Source organism: Lingula anatina, chromosome 1, assembly GCF_051362555.1.
Source record: "Lingula anatina isolate TDL-2025a chromosome 1, LinAna3.0, whole genome shotgun sequence".
NCBI lineage: Eukaryota > Metazoa > Brachiopoda > Lingulata > Lingulida > Lingulidae > Lingula > Lingula anatina.
This window is the reverse complement of record NC_141767.1, coordinates 22,791,547-22,814,429: the sequence shown is the minus strand read 5'-3', so window position 1 is coordinate 22,814,429 and position 22,883 is coordinate 22,791,547. Positions and strand designations below refer to the sequence as shown.

The 22,883-nt window shown below is 34.9% G+C and overlaps 3 protein-coding genes and 2 non-coding genes across 5 annotated transcripts; 4 read left to right on the top strand and 1 right to left on the bottom strand.

The window, feature by feature from the left end:
- The first annotated feature begins 96 nt into the window (after positions 1–96).
- On the top strand, positions 97–8,835 carry LOC106176135 (dynein axonemal intermediate chain 4). The gene is made up of 22 exons (XM_013558373.2): positions 97–340; positions 595–790; positions 950–1,057; positions 1,387–1,475; positions 1,851–1,948; positions 2,171–2,352; positions 2,549–2,656; positions 2,882–2,954; positions 3,122–3,286; positions 3,508–3,623; positions 3,924–4,026; positions 4,530–4,684; positions 4,928–5,014; positions 5,222–5,299; positions 5,516–5,589; positions 5,739–5,890; positions 6,167–6,302; positions 6,487–6,574; positions 6,824–6,952; positions 7,244–7,341; positions 7,668–7,737; positions 8,040–8,835. Exons 1-22 carry the CDS (start codon positions 315–317, stop codon positions 8,241–8,243), a joined length of 2,535 nt encoding a protein of 844 aa, XP_013413827.2. The 5' UTR covers positions 97–314; the 3' UTR covers positions 8,244–8,835.
- A 478-nt stretch (positions 8,836–9,313) lies between these two features.
- On the top strand, positions 9,314–18,592 carry LOC106176136 (guanine nucleotide exchange factor C9orf72). Its single transcript, XM_013558374.2, has 8 exons — positions 9,314–10,574; positions 11,018–11,122; positions 11,598–11,735; positions 14,551–14,676; positions 15,646–15,863; positions 16,216–16,273; positions 16,648–16,751; positions 17,185–18,592. The coding sequence occupies exons 1-8, from the start codon at positions 9,693–9,695 to the stop codon at positions 17,366–17,368; spliced, it is 1,815 nt and encodes a 604-aa protein (XP_013413828.2). The 5' UTR covers positions 9,314–9,692; the 3' UTR covers positions 17,369–18,592.
- On the top strand, positions 13,701–13,773 carry Trnav-aac (transfer RNA valine (anticodon AAC)). Its single transcript has one exon. It is a non-coding gene; the product is annotated as a tRNA-Val (tRNA).
- Trnag-gcc (transfer RNA glycine (anticodon GCC)) lies at positions 15,480–15,550 on the top strand. Its single transcript has one exon. It is a non-coding gene; the product is annotated as a tRNA-Gly (tRNA).
- LOC106176140 (KICSTOR complex protein ITFG2) lies at positions 17,814–22,846 on the bottom strand. Its single transcript, XM_013558377.3, has 12 exons — positions 22,683–22,846; positions 22,173–22,271; positions 21,641–21,682; positions 21,428–21,499; positions 21,060–21,180; positions 20,540–20,688; positions 20,202–20,335; positions 19,730–19,881; positions 19,247–19,335; positions 18,861–18,978; positions 18,255–18,428; positions 17,814–18,090 (listed from the first exon to the last, which is right to left on the bottom strand). The coding sequence occupies exons 1-12, from the start codon at positions 22,788–22,790 to the stop codon at positions 18,020–18,022; spliced, it is 1,329 nt and encodes a 442-aa protein (XP_013413831.2). The 5' UTR covers positions 22,791–22,846; the 3' UTR covers positions 17,814–18,019.
- Positions 22,847–22,883: the final 37 nt, after the last annotated feature.

The following is a 22,883-nucleotide window of genomic DNA, read 5'->3' as shown; positions in this document are numbered from 1 at the left end:
GTTGAACTGAAATGGATTTTCGGAAATGTTTTGGTGAAATATCTTATAAAACACAGCTACCTGCATTATGGTATTTTGTAATATACGACAATACAACAGAATAATCAAATTAATTACGTTTCTTGTAATAAATTTGAAAGTGACTGACGAATGAACAGAAAAAGTTCGGACCATCTGTAAAGAACATTAACCAATCAGAGCGTAGTTTATACCGAAGGCATCCAAAAGCTTAGCAACATATACACTATTACGGCAAAAAGTGCTAGTGCTTATCAAAATCATATTTTTTCAAATTTTCTGTGCGTGTGATTAAGATGTCTCATGCACAGAAAAGGACAGGGTAAGTTTTCAGTTTATTCTCAATTAATTTAGCAGCCGAAAATGTATGATAAATAGTAAAAATAACAATGCCTGTTTTGTGTGCTGTAAATTTTGTGCCATTTATGAGAAAAAAGTTAAGGCGTACCACTGAAACTTTCCTCTCTCTCTCTCTCTCTCTCTCTCTCTCTCTCTCTCTCTCTCTCTCACACACACACACACACACACACACACACACACACACGTTATTGTGGAAAATATGTTTTATTGTTTTAGTGCTTCCAAGGTTGGGGTTAGCACCACCTCCCGCAAGAGTGTTGCAGCAGTTTCTGGAACTAGTAAAAGCAGAGTAGGGGGTCAAGGTGCAACCTTTGCCAGTAGTAGAAGTAATGTATTTTCTTCTGCAAGTGGTAAGAAATTGGCAGGTAGTGAAGGAGTTAGGGGGACTGTTCCAGGAAAGCCATATGTCCAGGTATTCATACCAGGTTTTTTGATAGATATTATTTTAATTTATTTCATTAAATGAAAAAAATTGATTTCATTAAATAGTTTATCATGAATAAGATATGCAGCAGTTGTGGTTATTATACAGTTGTACCCAGGTTAAAGTTTATTCATATTTGGTACTTAGATTTTGGATGACTTAGGCCAAGATGTGACACCACAACCTTTGCTTCACTTGGATCCTTCAGCTGTCAAGAAATCTAGCAATATACTTGGCGATGGATCTGCAGGAACAGTAAGTGTTATCTTTTATCCAACATAGTAAATTCAAGTTATATGAAATTCAGATTTTTTTTACTTATTATTATTTTTATCAATTAAAAGATTGCATTATGTATTGTATTGTAATGTTCAAGATCAGTTAGATCGCATGTTATTTTGGAAAGGAATTGAAGATGGATGCTACTGTTTTGTTTTGTTTTTATTTTATTTTTCAGTTTTTCTTATGTATATATTATTACTAGTTGTTCTGTTAATATTTTAGAAAGAAAGAAATTATTTAATAGCAATATGACATAGAGAAACTTTATTGTGCTAATTATTAATATTTATATTTAACTTTAGCCTACTGATCTGATGTCTCAGGCTTCGATCTATCAAGCAGGGACTTTGAACATGTCACAAAGTACTTATGGTGGAGGCCCTTTTGGAAGGTTAATTTTGCATATATGTATTTCTATAATGTAAAATTGTTTATTATCTACTTACTTTGACTATAAAAGATATAACCGACATTTTCTGTATTATATTAGGGTGGAGTGATTTATGTGGTTGCTGTGAATTGCAATTTGCTTACTTAAAATTTTATCCTAATTGTTGTAGATGATCTACACTGTCAAAACAAACAAGAAAAGAAAGCAATATCTGTTTTTATAACTTGATGAAAATTAGATTTATTTAAAGTTGCTTATAAGACTACAAAGTAGTATAAAATTTAACTGAAATATTTTATTAATATTTATCAAAACTTATCACAATTACACATGTAGGTTGTGTGGCACTAAGCTTTTCTTTTCTTGTCTTTTCAGATCTGTATTTAGTGCTGATCAGTCTGAACAGAGATCACTGGGAGAGTCTATGGTGGGCCATGTGGAGGAAGCACATACCTCAGTAACTGCCTGGGGAGGTAAGTATTTCATGCAAAGATTTTTTTAAATGTCTAGTTGGAATGCCCCTTCTGTTTTTTATTCATAATTCTGCATTGATAATTTTAAGAATTGGATATGTTATAAGATCACGCACTTTTAAGTTACTTTGCATATTCCACACAATTAAACATATTTATTGATATGTGATAGTCATCTGCAGTGTCATATCTATGTATACTTTATGTACATTTTTCTTGCAGATATAAAGCACAAGCGTGAAGAGGTGAAAGAGGTGTTGAATGAGAGTGACCTGGCTAAGGTTATTGATATTACACTAAGTGAGACTGAGACTATCTGGATCCTGGACATGCCAGGCACTTGTGTATCTCTGGAAAGTGATGAAGCAGCTGTTGTCAAAGAAAAGAATGAAAAATACAAGGAGGTAGGCAGCAAAGAATTTAAACTATGAAGTCACATGTCAGGAACTATTAACCATTGGGCCACATGTGTTGCACAGTGCTGTATGTGGCTTATGAATGGTATAATTATGAATCTTCAAACGTGACCAAAATTTTGCCAGTCAAAATTCACAAGAAGGATCAGGCATGCTATACACATAATTTTAATCTTTATTTTAGTTATGCAAGAGCAGAGCAGGGAATGACAGGTACATGGAGAGAGAAATGAACACCTTCAATGACCCACCTAAACTCAAGCTTGTACAGACTCAAAAGATTGGATATGTCGTAAGTATCAGCTTGGTATTCATGTAGGAAATTATTTGTTCTGTCATACAGATTCAACTTTGAACTTTTGAACTTGATTTTTATTCAGCATAAACTAAAAAAAGAAATTAATAGTGTTTAGAAGTTGATTCTAGGTTTTATATGTAAATAAGCTCTTGTGACCTCTTTCGTAATAAATTTCTGCCAATTTTGGTCAGTCAATTGAGATGTGGTTATTACTTTTAGGATGTGGGAATAACAGCTGCCACGTGGGACATGTATGACACATATGAGGAGTTGGCTGCAGCACAAAAGAAAAGTAGGTTAAAATGAGCATAGAGGCAAACAGTTATTAGATTTTAAAAAACACATGCTAAGGGAAAACTAGCAATGTGTGAAGCAGTGTTAAATCTCAGCATTTTATCCATAATTATGTAACTGTTAGCTAATTAACAATGTCTCTGATGTAATTGTCTTGTGATCCAGGCGAGGAAGGAGATGAGGCAGGTGAAGAGAATCCAGAGGGAACCATGAGCAGACCTGTCAGTTCTAAACAGAAGGTGGAGACTGTTGAGGGTGACACACAGACTGATGCCCCAGCTGGAGCAGTGTCCAGGGGACAGACACAGATCAGCATCAGGCCAGGGACAGGTAATGTTTACAGTGAGCCTGTGCCTGGTGATTATTTATTTATTTATTTATTTATTTATTTATTGCTTATCATTTTATCAAAGGCAGCTAAGAAGTACAAGTTTTGGAAATATCCTTATTTCTGAATATTTGAGTATTAAATTTGATTTAATTTTATTATTGATTTTAGGGGTTTTTTTTTTTTGTGGTATTGTAATATTTACACTACAAACTCCTTACAGAGAGTCGGGCGACTATTATGTCCTCAGTAATGATGGGGTCAGAAGCACAGGGCAGCACAGCCACTGGGCCAACAGCTGAACAGAAAGCCAAAGAGGAAGGTGAAGCTATAATGAAGGTGAGAAAATACTCTTCATTATCATGAAACTTGTTTTGACATGTCAGATGTATTATCTTATTCTTTTTTGAAGTTGAGAGCAAATACAATTGTGTGATCATTGTCATCTGAATGTTTATGTCATGATTTATTTGAATTGTAACATTTTTTTAAGTAATGACAGTCTACACCCTGACAGTTGTTCATTCTTTGAAGGGGTTTAAATGAGGAGAACTATTTAGTTTTTTCTCCCAGTTATATTTTTATATGTCTATTCTAGAAGTTAAAGTACATACTTATAATGTGTCTTTTTTGTTTTAGTCGGATTCATTGAAAAAGAATCTTGTAATCATGGAAAGAGTTGTAAATCTCAACAGTTACCAACCAAGACAAGCATCTTATAGACACTTCCCAATATTTGAAGGTAAGTTTATTTTTGTTTATGAGGAGGAATTGATTTTGAATAGGTGCAATACTGGTATTGTTGGTTGGACACCTTTGTAGGAAAATATATGGTGGTGTTTTGGACTATGGGTCATGCAATAGGAAAAAGAAAGAGAATAAAATAATTGCTCATGTTATGCAAATGGGGATGGTAATGGAAAAATTACATAGAGGAAAATGTTATAGAGAGGTAAACAGTATGTAAAGGCTCATGCATATTTGTAAGCACTACCTCTTTTACTGTTAGATCACAATGAAACCAGATATTTGACATTTATTGTCATTATGTACCTGGAGCTAATGTTGGAGTGAATCAAATGGCAGTCATCATTTCAATTTATTATATTATTTAGGAATTAAAATTGTGTATCAGTAGATATCAGTTTCAGCTCAACACATGATTTTAAATACTGTACTTAACACATAATAAATGGCAGTAGAAAAACATAGACAAGTTGTATTTATATAAATCATTGTTTACAGACATTGACAGGGTTAAAAGTGAAAGTGAAACTCCCCTGCCCAACCAGGTGGCTGTCAGTGATGCAGGGCCCAGTCTTGAGAGACTTTGGGTATACTCCTGTCCACTGACTAAAGGCAAAAATGTCAGTTGTATGTCATGGAACAAGAAAAATCCAGTAAGTATAGAATACATACATGTAGTTGTGAAATTTGCATTTAAAAGTTACTCTTTTTTTTATTTTTAAATCAAAAATTTTGAGTGTCCCTTTGAACTCACAGGCCTTAGGAACTGAATGTTACAGACAAATTAAATAATCTGCTTTAAAATGCTGCTTTATATGATAAAACTAGTCTTTTATTTATTTATTTATTTATTTATTTATTTATTTATTTATTTATTTATTTATTTATTTTTACAGGATCTGATAGCAATAGGATATGGTCAGTTTGAATTTACAAACCAAAAAGGTGGCATGGTTTGCTGTTGGTCACTCAAAAATCCAGAGGTATGTACATGCATGATACCTATTTAACATTGAGAGTAAACAGTAATAAACACAGGCATACTATGTACAGCAAACTGATAGAGATGGTCCAGGAAAAAGTAACATTTGATCATTTTTTCATTAGTCAATATACTGACTGAGCTCTGTAATAAAATTTTAAAAGAGAAAATATTTTAATTGGTTTCATTGCTTTTATGTTTTGTTTAGTTTCCTGAACGTATTTATACCACAGAACAAGGGGTGACATCGTTAGATTTTTCAAACACCCATCCGAACTTGCTGGCGGTGAGTAATTTTCTTCGTACTTTAACCTTCACTTAAAATTTTTGCTGGCTTTTGATAGGTAGTTCACAGTTTGTTTTGATATGTGTGTTTATCTATATATGCCTTTCTTTTTGAAAATATATTGATTGACCATGAATTTAGTGCCTAGATGCAGCTTGTACTACTAATATTATATTTACATATATTCACTGTTATTTATTTTCATCTTTTTTACAGGTTGGAATGTATGATGGCACAGTGGCCATATACAATGTAAGAAGCCAAAACAATGAACCTGTGCTGGACAGTTTGTAAGTATCCAGTGTCATTATCTACATGCATATTTACAGCCATTATAGCAGACTTTTTAAATGTCGCCCATTGACCATTTAGTTCACTTACAGTATCCTTTGATTTACATTTCATTATTTGTCATTTTATGCAAATGGTTGTTTTCCAGTGAGTCCAATGGCAAACACATTGCCCCTGTGTGGCAGCTTAGGTGGATAGAGAAGGAGCGAGGTTCAGAGGAGAGAGCTGAGGTACTGATCTCAGTCTCTACAGATGGAAGAGTGACGCAGTGGTCGATTAGGAAAGGGTTTGAGTGCACAGGTAAGTGATTTTCAAATTCTCCCTTTCATATTTAGTGAACTAACACATTGTAAGCTGTGCATATTACAGTAACATGATATTTAAATTAAATTTTCAATAAAATTATAAAATTTTCTTTTTTAAACTTTTTAAATATATATATGTATGCTTATTATGTGTATTTTGATAGCTATGTTGATTTGTCTAAAATTTTAGAATTCAAATAGTATTATCTTATCAAATGGGAATAGAGAAATTAGTGATTTTAACTTAAGACTGGGTAATGGCATTTTTCAGATTTGATGAGGTTGAAAAGAATGGCTTCCAAAGCAGCATTAGTTGGTTTACGTGGTAAAGAAAAGAAGGCAGACTCTTTAATCACGAGAACATCTGGTGGTGCTTGCTTTGATTTCAATGCCAAGGACACAAACATGTTAGTGCATTTTGATCAGTGTTTAATAGACTTTTGATTGATATTTTTATTTCTGCTCATAATCTCCCAAGAATGGAAATTTATTTTTAAAAAAGGAATTGGCATAATTGTATTTGTTCTCAGATTTTTTTGTTTAAAATAATCTTGTTGGCAGTAGTAACCAAATTTTGTTCTTTTTCTCCAGCTATTTGGCAGGCACAGAAGAGGGTCACATACACAAATGTTCCTGCTCATATAATGAGCAGTTCTTAGATACATACACAGCACATAATGTAAGTGAGCACTAATAACATTATATAATACTAATGTTGTCCACAATTAATCAAAGCACTCCACTGTAAAACAAATTTTTAAATCCACTTACACTTAGCAGTTTTAGAAACCTTTATAGTTTTAATGTAAAACAGAAGCTAACTGTTACCAAAGATTCACACTTTACTTTGTAAAATATTTCAGTTGATAAGCAGGCCACCAAATAACACCTTTCTCATTCAGTTACATGTTGTGTTTTTCATTTCCAGGGACCAGTCTACAAGATCCAGTGGTCCCCATTTGTGCCTGATGTCTTTGTAAGCTGCAGTGGAGACTGGACAATGAGGCTGTGGCATCAGGAGCACCTGCAGCCAGTACTCAGCTGTTACTCTTCAACTGTGAGTGCATTTTTACTTCTATTTCTTTTTGTGGTTTATTGTTGTGTAGAATCAATGTAAGTGTATATAATTTTTAGTAGCTTTTTTCATTTTAAGAAAAACCACATTGATTTATACCATAATTACTGATAATTTCAACAGTATTTTGTACGCTCTCCTGCAAGTTTTGCTAAAATATTTGTTATTTTACTGTTAAAATAGAAGTAATTTTTGTTTTATATGTTTATTGTGCATTTTAAAAGAAAATTTGTATGATTATTGAAAGATTAACTTGGCCCGTGCTTATTTTAGAAATCTGTATTTGATGTCTGTTGGTCCCCAAGATCTTCTACAGTATTTGCTTGTGTTAATGAGGCCAGAGTAGAGATATGGGATCTCAGTGAAAGCACGTAAGTTTTTTTTTTTTTTTTTTTTTTTTTTTTTTTTGGGGGGGGGGGGGAGAGGGACTAAGTAAACTCAAAATTTACTCATGTTTGCTACTTATTGTTGGTGTGATTTATTTACTTGTCTCTGTATGAGACTTTGTTTTTGTTTAAATATTTTTTTACAAAAATTCTTTCAATTTATGTATTGTAAAGTGCTATTTGGATAAAAGACAAGAAAATATAAGACAGCAAAATTTTTACAAATAATCCATTGTGTCATTTAGCCATAGGGACATTAGCGAAAGCTTTTTGGATTATAACACTAAGCATTTTTTTCTCATTTATTTAAGGCTTGATCCCATCTGGAGTGAAGCATCTGGACAGCGATTGACTACAGTGACATTTGCAAAGAATTCTGAGGTAAATAAAAATGTTTTATCAAATAATCCTTTGCCTAACCATAGATATGTGTAGTGACTAGCATACGCAGTGAGCATAATTTACCTGTAAGTACCAGTAGTGAGTTGTGCTAGTTGTGAATATATGTTAACAAGAAAGCAAATTAGCACAGGTGGATTCATATAGATCTATTTATTGAACTTTATACTTATAAATTCAGATAGACAATAAACTTGTCAATTAAAGGTTACAACTTAAATTCATCAAGGTCAACATCACAAAAGATATTATTTCTTGTTATTGAATATATTTTCTTCTTTCAGTCTATTCTGGTTGGTGATAGTGATGGCAAGGTGACAGTATACCAGCTACGCGGGATGCCCCCACCATCAGACTCTGGCCAAAAGGAGGCGCTCATGTCCATCATCAAGACATCTCTCGCCAGCCAAAAACAACTGAAGTTGGACAAGCCAGAAGAGGGAGAAGAAGAAGAAGAAGAAGATGAAGAGGAGCTGGGAGATAGATAACATTATCCTCTTGACATTTGACTCTAATAAACATTCCAAAATGGCATAAACAGCCTTATATAGAAACCAAGAGTAGCTGGGAAGAGAAGATGAAGAGGAGCTGGGAGATAGATAACATTATCCTCTTGACATTTGACTCTAATAAACATTCCAAAATGGCATAAACAGCCTTATATAGAAACCAAGAGTAACTTCACTAATAAACTGCTATCACTGTTGATTTTGTAAATATATGAAATTGTAAATACATATGTGGCAAAACTGTAGATGTATAGATTACCAGGTGAAGAGGACAATTTTATCTGTTGTTTTGAGTCCAAATATTGTGGCTGTCCAAATATTTCTAATGCACATGCAGAATGTGATAACTTCATTGGGTATTCTTTAACAGTTTGGGAAGACATTCAGTATCAAAATGGATAAAAAATAATTACTATTATCATTTTATACCTGTACATTGTATATTGACTTTTTATGTAATAGAGTTATGTCATTGCATTTTATGTGGACATCTCAGTTTCAAAGTGATAACACTGAAACCAGCCGTCCAGTTTTTACTGTGATACGAATAAAGATGGTAAAAATCTTACAACTGCGTGTATGTATTAAAATATAGCTTACTGTAAATTGGAAAGTCCATAAAAGTGAAATAATATAATGCTTTTCCCCCTTTAGATTTTTCAAACCCTTTTTTCCATTATTATTATTATTATTATTATTATTTTTTTTTTTTTTGTTATTGTAATTTCATTGTTATATAAGTAATGGATTCTCAATCTTCATTTTTTAAGGATTTTTAAAGTAATGTCCCTCACAACTACCACAAAAACGATGAAATACGCATGTAGTAATTAAATACCACTGATAACAAAAAAGAACAGATGTAGATAAAGCCTTTTACTTTATATTGAATTCTTTGTTGTTTTTAATTATCTCTATTTTTCGTTTTATTAATATGGTTTTTGTTTATTAATTGATGCGATGGATTTTGAAACCTGTTAACCCAATATTACGTGTATGTTTATTTACCCCAGTTAACCTGTACTAGATCCGTGACTGGACCAGATAAAGGTATAAACTCTACTGATTAGGTCAATGCATATTTCGAACACGGATTTTATCACTGTCGGTATTAGTGAGGACATTGTTTTTGTGACGCTTACGAGCAGAGCACGGACTGGACTTAAATGTCCTTTCACTGCGACATTATCACCATGTGATAAGCAAGGTTTATGTTGACTCACAGACTACTAGTATGCTGAGGTATTGACAAAATAACTACAGAGTAAGTGATTGGTTTTGTGGAGTACAACACCCAATATACTGACATTACGGCAGAGGCGTTCCTATACCAGAAGTCGCTCAGTATTCCATTGTTACACGCGAAGATCACCTATTACAGGGTCTTGTTCCCTAGATAAAGCAACTTGCAACTGGGTTTCGATTGCCATGAATCTAAGCCTGGTGTATGCAACTCTCCAAAGAGTATCATCTATTGATGGACAAAGTTTGGACAAGTGGACAAATCAGAGTGGAGGTTTGAATAATTTTGGGAAGGCCTTCAAAAATGGTGGTCTAGGAGAAAACGGTTCAGAATGCATGAGTGATACGACTTGTAGTAGCAAAGAAATTCATAAGGATATTAATGCATTTGTTTCTTCGACTGAAACAGAATCATCTGAATTACTTTCGCCCATGTCTTTATCAGACCATGCCCAAGAAAATATCCCGTTAACGGTCAAGGAAGAGAATTCCACAGATAAAAACCAGCATAAAGACCACGCCGATATTTCCGAAAACTCAGAGTGCGATTCGGGATTTGCTGATTCTTTAATACAAGCGAAATCGCCGGAAAAACTAAAGACTGGTAGCTATTCAAATAAAAGCGAAATATTTAGCGGAGGTTCATTGGAAAGAGAAAATAATGTTACCATAAGACAATTTCCTAAATGTGCCTCAAAACTATTTCGTGCCGTTGTTGTCAGTTGTTGGGACAATATTTGCGGTCCTCGAATAATGAGGACATGGTTGGCCAATGACTTCAAAATCCAAGATGATCGTCTGCTTGAAATATGTCGAAAGTCACTGGTGCATGAACTGGACAGAGACGAAGGGGACGGTTCGATCAATGTGAAGTCATTCACTGTTTCTAAAGAAGATTTCACAGCAACGACATATATATTTAATGGTATGACAAAGCTGGGCATAAAAGTGCATGGAATAACGTTTTTATTACACAATACACACATCAGAGATTTCTTTTCTTGTCGGGATTTGATCAAGAGATATATGCAAAGATTGGTGAGCAGTTTCCGCATATTGTTGGAAAAGGTTTGTCTACGTTTAGATATATTTGATAGTAACAAATTTTGATCTTGTAGTGAGCCCGAGGACAGAGATTTTGTCCCATTAATATGCCAATCATTAACAGTCTATGTCGTAATGACAAGATACCCTACTTTATTGCATATGCAGATGACTGATATCAAATACAACGAAAACAAGGTTAGATATTTTAATAATAAAGCCAATTTTCTAATTGCTGTGGATCTTATCACTATAGGGCCAACATCAACATATTTTGTTAGTTTTTAATGAAACAGATACCGAAAGGATATAATACCGTTTATGTTAAAACGAACGGAAAAGAAATTGATAGGCCTATCACCGATAGGCACTTTAAGGCAAAAAGTTTTCTTTAGCCGTATCCTTTAAAAAAAATTGAGCACGATACAAAATAAAGGAACGAATATGGAAAATATTTCCCTTTTCAGACTGACGGCCGAAATAAAGCTTTGACATTCTTCGATGATCACATCCCCAAACTTGTTGAAATTTCCGAAACCATGGAACGATTTGCAATTCCAGAAGCAGTAGCGGTAAGACTGTTTCAATGGCTGATTCAATCTTAATGTTTGGAAGAATTGTTCTTTTTTGAAGAAATTCAACAACACGTGATCGACAAATTAAAATAAAAATATTCGTTGTCTTTTTTTTTTTCAAACGGAAGAAAATTCATGTTTTTCTGGCCGATACATAGGCCTTTGAATGCTACCCACTTTAATTCACGCCAGAAATGTCCAGTTTCTCCTTCAAAATAAATTGTGTCGGTTGTTCCTCTTTCACATTTTGCTGCGCTTGCAAAATTTACCTTTCAATATGTATTTAAAGATATATATCTCGAACTTGCAGTGTTTTCTTTTACCCCTGGGGCGTCGATCATTTGTCTTGTAATAAATATAATATATTTTGGCCTTATTTTGATATAGAAAAAGACCAGTCCTGTTAAGATGGCAACATTCTCTTGCACAAGTATCTCTTTGCTTTGAATAGAAAAACGTTTTTTTATTTCAGTTGACAGCAACGTACCTTTCACACGAACATAGACTATCTTTCTCCAAAGAAGAACTTTTGAAGGACGCTATCATGTCACATCTTTTGACATGTGGAAACACACTAGTCACGGGGTCTAGTGAAAAGAGAATAAATAAGGTAATTTTTATTCCAGCTCGCGGTGTGAAGGTGTAATAATGAGATATTCAATTAAATTGTTATGAGAGATAACATATTTGAACTTGACAAACCTTATCATAAAGTTGTGGGTCTCTATAGGCTTACCCAGAACTAAAAGGACGACCTACGCTAATTATACAAAACAAAACTATATCTAGAATTTGTGAGCCGCTAAACCAAGCCCGATGTAGGAGCTGAAATCTTTCAACTACTTGTCCCAGCTTGACCCATCTTACTTGCTTAGATAAAGAAGAAAATAATAGACATCAAATCAGGTTTTGCAGTGCCTTGATACAGGCCTCTTTTATTACCAGTATATCTTCGGTCAATGAAATCGGTACGTAATTAATGCTCGGTGTTCATTTACGTTAACTAGTGGGACTAGACTATCAGGCCTACCCAACTACCAGACTCGGCACATGAGGATCCTGAATTAACCGGTATATCGGACCACACTACCCGTTTTCAAGGTGTGTCAGATCGCATTGCGGAGTATCAGTCAGAACACCGACAGGATGAGCCCGCGGTCGTCCTACCAAAATTGTTCTGGGGTATGATACTCCGAAATGTGATCTGACACACACCTTGAAAACGGGTAGTGTGGTCCGATATACCGCTGACTATTTTACCTATGTACTTATGTGAGTCGACGTGAATACATAGCATACGCAGACAGACACCTGTGGTTAGTATGGATGATAAAATTTATCGCGCACAAACTTTATGTGAGGAAATTTATCTCCTTATCAGTAGCTATCAAAGCCAAATAAGTTACACAGTCAAGGTTTCTTAAACAGAAACTAAAATTCAGTTATGATTTTTGTATAAATATTTTTTTCTATTTTTTTCCTGTTTAATAAAAGATATACGCCAACAACAACAAATAAAAAGATATTTTTAAATATTTAAAAAGTTTCCATGCAGTTGTGACTCGGATTTGTGAAGCTCTCCAGGGGTAAGGAGCACTCTAAAAACCAAATCGGTTATTGACCCTACCGATTAAATCGGTTGACTTGAGATTAGTTAGAAACAACGGTTTAATCGGTTATTGATCAACCAGTCGATTGGTCAACATGGTAACCGCGTGGAATAACTGATATGAGGACATTTGACAGGAACATCGAAAAACTGTAAAGTAATTCTACAAACTTGTTGAATCTTGTTTATTTATAATTTTAATTGTACCTATCGATTATTAATCAGTTACATCAACCGGATTATTAGTTGGACGCATATTGAACGGTTGAACCATTTTTGCAGTTATTTTTAACCGAAGTATTTTTAGAGTGAGTGTAAGCATCGGTGGTTCAATGGTATAATGTTCGCCTTCCCGCACGGGCGGCCGTTATTATCCCCCTCCCCATTGACGTGAGGTTCAGGGCCCGCTGTAGGGCCCCAAAATGTTTTAAATTTTTTAGAGGGCGAATGGTGACATTTGGTACGGTTTTGAACTATGTTTCAGCTAGTCAAAATTCTATTTTCCATTGGTGTGATTTTTATTAGAAATCGAAGTGGGGTCAGGACCCCACTGACACCCTTCCCCCCTCCTAAATCCGCCACTGCACCTAACGTTCTGCAACTATAAATAAAAAGTAATAATAATGGCAACTTATTTAACGATCTTTTCCACCTGAATCACGTATAGTAAAATGGTGTGCGGTATACTGATGGGTCAAGGATGTGAAGTACTGCTTAAGAACAACGTTTATCAACGGAAAAACTGTGTAGAAAAAACGAGGAGAAAGATTGTTGAAAGGAAAAAGACATTAGTTTAAATCCATTTATCAATTTGTATGCATGTGTGCAGCAGATATGAATCTACAGACGTTAAATGCAGATAACCAAGCATTTATCATTCAACAAAGTTCTCGACTGATATTTACTCACGCATATCTACAAAACAGATACATAGTAAATTGGTGTACGCAAGTTGCATTACAGCAGGGCTCCGTGGTGTAGCGGTTATCACATCTGCCTAACACGCAGAAGGTCCCCGGTTCGATCCCGGGCGGAACCATTTTTTTCAATATGTTGCAATGATTCTTTTACAAATGTTATGTCTACAGGCGCAACCAGCATGAGTATAAACTGATATAATATACAGTGGCGGATATAGGGGGGGTGTCTGGGGGGTCCTGACCCCCCTCCGAGGTCTGAAAAATATCACACCAATGGTGTCTTCTTGGAATTTAATTTTTGACTAACTGAATCATAGTTTTAAACCATACCAAATGGCAGCGTTGGTCCTCTTAAATACCAAAAAACTTTCGGGCCCCTTCTGCGGTCTCGAACCCCACGCCAAGGGGGTGGGAGGGGAGGGTCGGCTTCGCATCCGTGTGCACCCCCCCCCCCCCCTTCAAATAATCTGGATCCGCCCCTGAATCTAGGTGGACACAAAAAACAAGGAATAAACCATGCAGGGATCATTTAACAGATAGCGGAAAAAGCAAAGAAAAGAACAGAAATGCATCGATCCGGGCAAATAATGCACACAGGTAGCCTAAAACGAGCGTCTGCTGAAAATGCGAAAATAATCGAAATTAATGTGTTCGTAACAATTCCTCAGCGTTTATCATAGCTCTTTTCATACCAGTGTTCATATTGTTTCTCTTTATTTCTTTTATGCTAGTAGGCCATGTCCTCATTTTTTAAATTTAACCCCACGCAAATGTCTGTCAAGAACGCCTGTAGACACTAAACCAGTGCAATGAATCCATATAACTGCATGTTATTTTAATAATGGTTTAAAAATCATTCTTTTAACGAGACAATATAAAAACGGTTTGATTTTCAGATGATCCTCACATTGGCGCTCTTCAGTCAGCTTTCTGATCGCAGGTGTAGCCGTTTAGTCGCCGCAGCTGGAGAGAAGAGATGGAATAGGTATATCCCAGACCTCTGTATACAAGGATTGCTAATGGTACGCTTCACCTTTATTGCTTTCTGGTTCATTCCACAAAAAAAGTTAGCATTTAAGTCACGTCAGTAAGTAGTTCATGTACAAGTTATATAATTTATTAACTTTCCCATGATTTTCTTTTTTTATCTTTCCCTAACACTGGTCAGACCTCGTCAAATACTTCCTAGGACTGAAATGCCGGGTGAAACGTGTCTGATTTGCGGCTTACTTCATCGTTCGGTACAATGACATTTATAAGAACATCAAAATCATAGTGAAAAAAAAGAGGTCAAGGGGGAATTTAATAGATAAATGCCCAACAGCTTACTAATGCCCTTCATGCGTGCTCCATTCCACTTAACCCACGTGGTGGCAACAACAAGGTATTCCTGTGCCACGTCTACACTGGGTCTGCTTGTTAAAAAGGCATAAACCTGATTACGTATAAATTTGCATAATTTTCTCAAAGCTTGAGATAAATAAGTGACTTTGCATCGGTACTATTTGCTGATAATTATATTTTAAGAATTAAACAAAAAAGTGATGTACTGGATGTCCGGGGCCGTAGCGATAGTCCGAAGGTTCAATAGTCCGAAGGTTCATTGGTCCGAATGTTCACTATAGAACCTTCGGACCAATGAACCCTTGATTAAAAAATCGATGAAAATGTTACCACTTTTCGGACCAATGAACCTTCGGACCAATGAACCTTCGGACTATCGAGACGCCCCCGGATGTCCAATATATTACTATAAACACATATATAATTTTTAATTTTTTTAAGTGGCTAGCCGCCTTTTCTGTGGTTAGGGGAGAATGTACAAGCATCGGTGGTTCAGTGGTAGAATGCTCGCCTGCCACGCGGGCGGCCCGGGTTCGATTCCCGGCCGATGCAATGTTTTAAAATTTTATATCTTAAAGTCATAAAAAAATATAAATATAAGAAATAAATACCAACACACGATCACATTAAAATCTTCGCTGTTACAGCCAAAAATCACATCAGAAGCGCCAAAAAAGCAGTTCATCAGTCAGCTTCCCCATCACGACATACTGTGCAGTAACTACCCGACCACCATCGTGGACATCAGCGGCAGAAATGTCTGGCAGACGTACTTGGTGGACGGCCACAAGGCGGGCAGACAGAGGCTGCTGAATAGGGAGCTGTTGGATTTGGCGTTCGATAAGAAAAGAACTGTCATACCGATGTAAGTAACATTTGTCTTATTAATAGGTCTTTGGTGCTCGATTTTTATTCATTTATTCTTTTTTTTTTTTTTTTTTTGTGAAACTAGCGGCATGAATCTGAGCTTTCAGATTCCAGTGAATAATCTTAAAATAGTGGCGGTCACAAAAGTATTACATGGAAATAAGAAAATATATTGCGCACGAGATTATTAAAACACGCAAAATGAACATGACAGTATCAGTTCAGTGTCAGTATCAAAGAATCAACATCGTTGGATATTAATCTCAACACACGTTAGGTTCACCAAAAACATTTCATTTGAATAAACCAGGCTTGTGGCAAGTTCACAAAAAAATTAATTTTCATTTCAGGGTCACGCTATTTTGTCCTGATCAGCCCGAGACGCTCGTGACGAACTTCGTGAAAGAGGTGAGAATTATTTTTACATTACTTACACATTACCTTTCATAAGAAGATTAGATCAAATAAATGGCGTCAAAATGCGCTTAAAACCGTCTTGCTCGATTGTGGGCCAGGAGAAAAAATTGACCTCATCTTCATAAAAGATCGCCTTTCCCAAAGAGATGCAATGGTTTTCTGTTCGGATATGCATGCCAGGCAATACGTATACCAGGATATCGCTATTTAAAACTTTTACTGGGATTATTCTTATCAATTGAAAGTACATAAGAAATATCTTACACAAGTGGCATGCATCGATAGATGAAATTATGGACACTCCCTCTTCTTAAAACATTTAACTTGTTACATGTACGTCTTACTGATATGTATTCCGATTTCAGGTATTTCAACTACCGCCAAGTTCTCGTCACGATTACACAGTGTCATTTGTGTATAGTTTAAAACGTCAAGCCATACTGCTGATCAGACGAATTGAGGCGATTGTGTAAGTTTTGGATTGATCAAAATAGCTTAAATTCCTATCGTTTCCTCACTAGATTAATGAGAAGTAAACATGTTATTTATTTATTTTGCGTTGAAGTTGAGCAAGTTCTCTGAATGGTAAGCATCATAACATTTAACACAGCTGAACCACACCACGAGTAATTTAAATTCAAAATTGCACATGAAGGAGTACACATGTGATGTCGAGATGCAGCAATTATCAATATCATGGCTCGATCTAAAAAAAATTGGAAAACGGACTGGATACGGATTTTCAGGTCAATGGTAAACGTGAGTTTCACAAAAAATGCGTTTAAAATGCTTGTGTATGCGTCAATAGTCCGTTTCATGAAAACATACACCACCAAAATGTGACCTAAACTTTCGTAGAGGGCGGAATTCTAGTCTTTATTTCCAGTCTCTATTTTCTTCAGATTGGCCAAAAGACCGGGTAAACCAAATGTCATGAGATTACGGGAAGAGATGCGACTGGAGAACGAGGGCGACTTTCGTATAATTCTTGCGCAAGCTGAGAAACTCAAACCTGGTTTCTACTCATACATAATTGAGAAAACGGACTTTTCACAGTATACGTTACTCCAGGGATATACGACATAGTTTGGACAAGAGTTGCAAAAACAAAGAAAATGAAAAATAAACTTCGAGGAGTGACGAATGATGAAGCACGTGCAGCAAAATATGCAACACTCTTTGAATGCCGCTTCAAGTTAAACTTTTAAGACAAGACTATATGATATTGGTATATGTTGCTTTCAAGTGCAGCAGAAAAGGCATAATAGATTTTTTTCATGGAATTTAAAATTGCTATAACATTAGTAATGGACAGTCATCACCAGAGTTATGGAAAATTTAGAGAATTAACACAGGTTATTTTTAAACTAATGTTCCATTTTATCTCAAATTGTTGTACTGTAGAGCTGGGCTAATATTCACAAGATACAATCAAATATTAACAAATCATGCCCAGCATGTCATTCTCAGTGGAACAAAGCATCACGTTTTTTCAACATATATCACATATCATATATCAATATGCTTTGCATTTAAACATAATATCACATAAACTATTTATTTTCTTTAACAATCAAGATATGCTTTTCAACAGTAATTAACCTAAGTGTAAGAAATGTATTTGCACCTGCAACTCTTTTAAAATCTCTGCTGGTACTTATGCATTTATAATCTTTAAAATATCCTTTATGACAGAATGCACTAAAATTTAAATATTTAGTGCCACATGAATACTAATCATACTGGTTTATCATGCTTCCCATATAGACACCAGTGATACAGATTCTTTAACTGGCTTGGATCAGAAGCTGTAAAAGACAAATAAGAAAATGTGATAAACTTTCATGCCCATGCATAACTTGGTTTACTGTAAAAGTTCTGAGCAACAGACTTGAAAATAAAATCCGAGGTTTGTATCTTCTGCTGGATAATTAATAACATGTGCAATTTTTCATCATTACATTTAACTTACCATCAATATTGAAGTAAGAGAGTAAATCGTTTGTTTCTGGCATGGTTTGCATTGTTTCCAGTAAGTTGGTAGACTGAATCTGTGGCATTCGGATATTGTAGTATACATAAATTTTGTTATTAAATGTCACATAGATAAGGCAGGGCACATTTGTTCCATTCACAGAATAGAAACCTGTAAAACATCAAAAATGGTGCAACTTTGTCACTGAATAGTATCCTCATCATTAGTTTGGTATATATTTCTACCACATCCTAAACAATTTTTTTCTCGATTTTGTTACGAGAAAAAACAATTGGCAGATTTTCCTGGCACTCAAAATAAATGTTTTAAAACCACTTTTCTTCCATTAACTGCAGTAATGTGAACAGTTGAATGTATTCTTTGCATTTTACTCCCCAAATTAATGCAATATCTGATCAAGGAGTAAAGTTGTTACTCGAAATGGATGAAGCACAAGTCCAGGCTATTTTAAAAGTGAATAGGAAGAATTTAAAAATCTAAAATCTCATACATCATGGATGATGTATTTGCATTTTGTTTTCTTTCATTTAAAAGCTAATTCAATATAAACAAAAAGAACGTAATTTAATGTTTAGTTTTTACCTGCACAGAATGCTGCTACATCCTCTTCAAACTGAAATCGCACCACTTGATTTGAATTGTTCACAATATATGTCTGTCCATCCCATGAACACACAATAACTTCATCACTACCATCACCCTGAAATTAACATATTCACTTAAATGTGGTTAAAAATAAATGATGATCAATAAGTTTCATGAGCTAACCAGCATAATTGTATTTTATAATGACGAAAGACTTCAAATTGCTTTTAATCATTTTTTTCATCTTTACTGAAGAAAATTACATCATGTACTATAAAATAGGAAAATACCATGATACAATGACAGATTTTATTGTATCAACTGTGTAAATGCATAAGCTTGAGTCATGATATATACTGAAGAGGTGAAAATGAGGTTCATACTGTAAAGTCCAATTTAGTCAGCCCAAATAACTGGTGATCTACTTGAAATGACCACAGGATCTTATCATCTTCTACCAGCATCAGTGTCCCTGGGAGAAAAAAGATCATTTCAATTCCCACTGTCAATCATAATGTTTTAGGGAGAATTTTAAAGATTAGAAAAGTTTTTATAAAATGCATCTGTTGATGCAATAATGAGAAATGTTAATGTCATGAAAACAACATGCATTAAAAAAAATATATATATATATATCTGAAAAAATACACATGGAACAGTATAAAGTGAATGTTTAAGAAAATATGTATTTTTGTAACTGATGTGAAGAGTATGCTTCTGTGCTTCATTAATATGCCAATTATTGAGATGCCCTTATTACAATGCCATGTATATTGCACAATGCATTTAATAAAGTAACTAGTTCTGATCTAGTCAAAATGAGCACATATATCTAACTGAACTAGCTCCCTCTTTTTCTCTCTTACCATCTAGTGTGCATAGTGCATAAAATGTCCCTTTGTCTTCCACTCCACCTGGCTTCTGAATGTCTCCAACAATTTCTGTGGTGACACCAGGGTTTCTAGCTCTGGCTGAGGACAAGGGGTGGAAGGTCAGGGTAGGACTGACTGATCGATCACTAAAAATAAAATCATGTGGGAATTATTAAAGAAAATAAGTTAATAAACCTCAATTACATGAGTTTAAAACTATACTTGGACCCAGTATTCACATCCTGGGTTCTACAACATGTACTGAGTAGATAGACTATTTTCTAAAACATGTATGATATTGGTATATTATTTAAAATAGAAAAGTGCTTTTGCATGAAACAAAATTACACTGGATGAAACACTACATTCAAATCAACACCAAATACTACTAGTGCAGTCTTAAAAGGGGATGTGACATAAGTGAAAACTTGATTACAAGACCCTCTGTCCCACAATGTGAACCTGCCTCTCTGATGTATTGTCTGTTTGTGTCAAGGAGCCTCCATCACTGCTATACAATGTCACATATGTTCCCCCAGGTTGTGCAACCATCAGACATGTTTTCCCTTCAGTGTTGGTGTGGAGAGTGATAGCACCAATCTAACAAGAAAACAAATAAAATCCATAAGAAATAAATAAAATGCCTTTCAAGTATTTGACCTGCCTGTTGCCATGTTTGCATATGACAGTGTGAAATTAGATTAAAATCAGTGTTATTTGGTTTGCGAATTGAAAAAAATATTATCAACACATCAAAAGAGCTGTAGGGTGCTGATGTTAAGATTTTTGTAAGATTAATCTCACCTGAGCAGCAAGCTGCCATTTATCAACCATTTCAAATTTCCCTGCAAGGTCTGAACTTGGGTCTAAAAGATCCCTGCTTCCAACCCAGCGGAATGTCCGAACCATACGATCAGAATATCCTATCACAAGCTCAACATGATTATCTCCATCTGAAATTAATAATTACAAGGCATTTTGTTTTTTTAACAACGTACTGCAAACTTGTCATTTCAGTGAACTTCAAATAGATTTTGTAAGTAAGTAATTTTTGTTTCTAAACAAAATAAAAGTTATATTATTATACTAATAAGATGTAATAAGATGTTTAGTTGCATTTCTATCAGGACTAAATTAGACTATCTGACATCTTCAGTCAATTAAATTATATAAAAACATCGATCAAGTCAGACATTTAACCCATCATTAAGCAATATGATCAACTGCTGCTGGCAAATAGTCAAATTCTGATCTAGAATTTTAACCTTTCACTATGCAGTTGAAACCCCCTTCCTATTCCCAAGGCCATAAAAATTTCACTCACCCACATCTGCTATTATCATCACCTTGCTATTTGCAGGCAAATTTTGTTTATGACATGGCTTCATCTCAGGGTCTGTTGCATCTCCTGATGAATTATGGCTTGAATCTAGCACCGGGCTCTCCTGTGACAAGATTAATAATTATGTTACTATTAATTTATAATCTTTCATTATATTTTGTATCATAAATTATAAAAAACAACGACTTCTTCATCTGCTTCTTCTTCTGTGGTGTACGTTTGAAACAAGAATATCAAAGTATTGTCAAACCTTAAAATATCATGCTTACACAACACATGTACCAATATTGAATTGTGGTGCCTATATGAAACAAATGCCAAAGAAACTAACAAGTTGAGTAAAATGTTACCTGTGACTTTTTATCTTTCCGGAAGTCAAACAGGTAAAATCCACCAGCAGAACTGTGACTTACTAAAAGGTTCTGAAACAGTATAAACACAAAGACAGAGTCACAGAAAAAACACACCTACAGTGCACACAAACAAATAACTGAATTAAACTGTAAAGGTTTAAACAAATAACATTCAGATGTCATCCTCTACATCTTTTCACTTAAACTCACCCTTCCTGTATTACAAACATCTCCAACTCCCACACAGGTAATCTGAAACAAATATATTTTTATATAAATTTTTTAATAATCATAATTATTGATATAAAAATAGCAGATCAAATGTTAAGTTTACCATGTAAGTAGAACTGTTATGCATAATATTAACAAGCCAATGAGCCTTCCTATAGACCTTTAGTATCATTGTCACCAGTTGGAGGATAACACAAAAGCAGTAGCAGTAGTCCTGCCAAAAACCTTTTCTATAAGGTTAAATTAATCTATAAATGTGTACACTTCAAATCAATATGGAGATAAATGAAAGCATCCTTTTTAACATTTACAAACATATCATTCATCATCTTATTGCAAGGTTGCATAGCCCTTTTCTCCATTAATTTGTACAAAACCCTCAGTATATGTCTAAAAGGATTTGCCAGACAGTGACCATGGCTGTTGGCAAATGATATATATCCCATGCTTAAGGTCTATATGCAGTGAGTACTATATGGTCATGACCTCAAACATTTAACTTCACACATACCGTCCCTAAGTCTGATGCTCTTGCCCATGGTTTCTGTAAATCACCACCTTTGAAGACTGAAAGCTCTCCATCTATATTTCCTACCACCAGTTCATTCAACTGAAATAAATGCAGGTACATGTAGATTATAAAAAAAGGTCAATATCCCCATTTAAAGAAACCATTAATTTGCCTTAGTGTGAGGGTGTGTGTACCCATGCAAGCAGTGTGCACATTTATAAATCAATGTGTGTGCAAATTTAAAACACACGTACGTACATGTACAGTACATGTACTCAAAATACATAAGGTGAAATAAAGTACTGGAAAAATTAACAAGCATCCAATAATTTTCTTCATTTGGACACGTGTAGTTGCATATTGAGCATGTGCATGTACCGTGTTCATCTGGGCTTCACACTCACGCGAATATCTTTATATCAGCGAATGTCTAGCAAGTGTTCACATAAATGACATAAATGATATAGTGCTTAGGTTTAAATCTCTTTAAATCTTTAACCCTATATTTACTTGATCATTGTCGACATCCCCAAGTGCAATGGCCTGGTTAAATAGATTCCCCTGAAAGTCAAACTCAACTCTTTCAACAAACGAGACAGTTCTCATTCGACTGCTCATGATATCGTCTTATTTGGAGGAAAAGTCAACTCAGCATCGTTCTTCACATTATAAATGTTGTTGGTGCATCGATTTCGAGTCACTTCCCTTTTC

Excerpts from the sequence above, each read along its gene's own strand:
- LOC106176136 (XM_013558374.2), top strand. The coding sequence starts at position 9,693 with ATGAATCTAAGCCTGGTGTATGCAACTCTCCAAAGAGTATCATCTATT. Across the intron at positions 14,677-15,645 it reads GTATACAAGGATTGCTAATG|CCAAAAATCACATCAGAAGC; the intron begins GTACGCTTCACC and ends TCGCTGTTACAG. Across the intron at positions 16,274-16,647 it reads TGACGAACTTCGTGAAAGAG|GTATTTCAACTACCGCCAAG; the intron begins GTGAGAATTATT and ends TTCCGATTTCAG.
- LOC106176140 (XM_013558377.3), bottom strand. The coding sequence starts at position 22,790 with ATGAGCAGTCGAATGAGAACTGTCTCGTTTGTTGAAAGAGTTGAGTTT. Across the intron at positions 20,689-21,059 it reads GATGATAATAGCAGATGTGG|ATGGAGATAATCATGTTGAG; the intron begins GTGAGTGAAATT and ends TATTAATTTCAG. Across the intron at positions 18,429-18,860 it reads TGTAGCAGCATTCTGTGCAG|GTTTCTATTCTGTGAATGGA; the intron begins GTAAAAACTAAA and ends GATGTTTTACAG.
- LOC106176135 (XM_013558373.2), top strand. The coding sequence starts at position 315 with ATGTCTCATGCACAGAAAAGGACAGG. Across the intron at positions 1,058-1,386 it reads GCGATGGATCTGCAGGAACA|CCTACTGATCTGATGTCTCA; the intron begins GTAAGTGTTATC and ends ATTTAACTTTAG. Across the intron at positions 2,955-3,121 it reads GGCTGCAGCACAAAAGAAAA|GCGAGGAAGGAGATGAGGCA; the intron begins GTAGGTTAAAAT and ends CTTGTGATCCAG.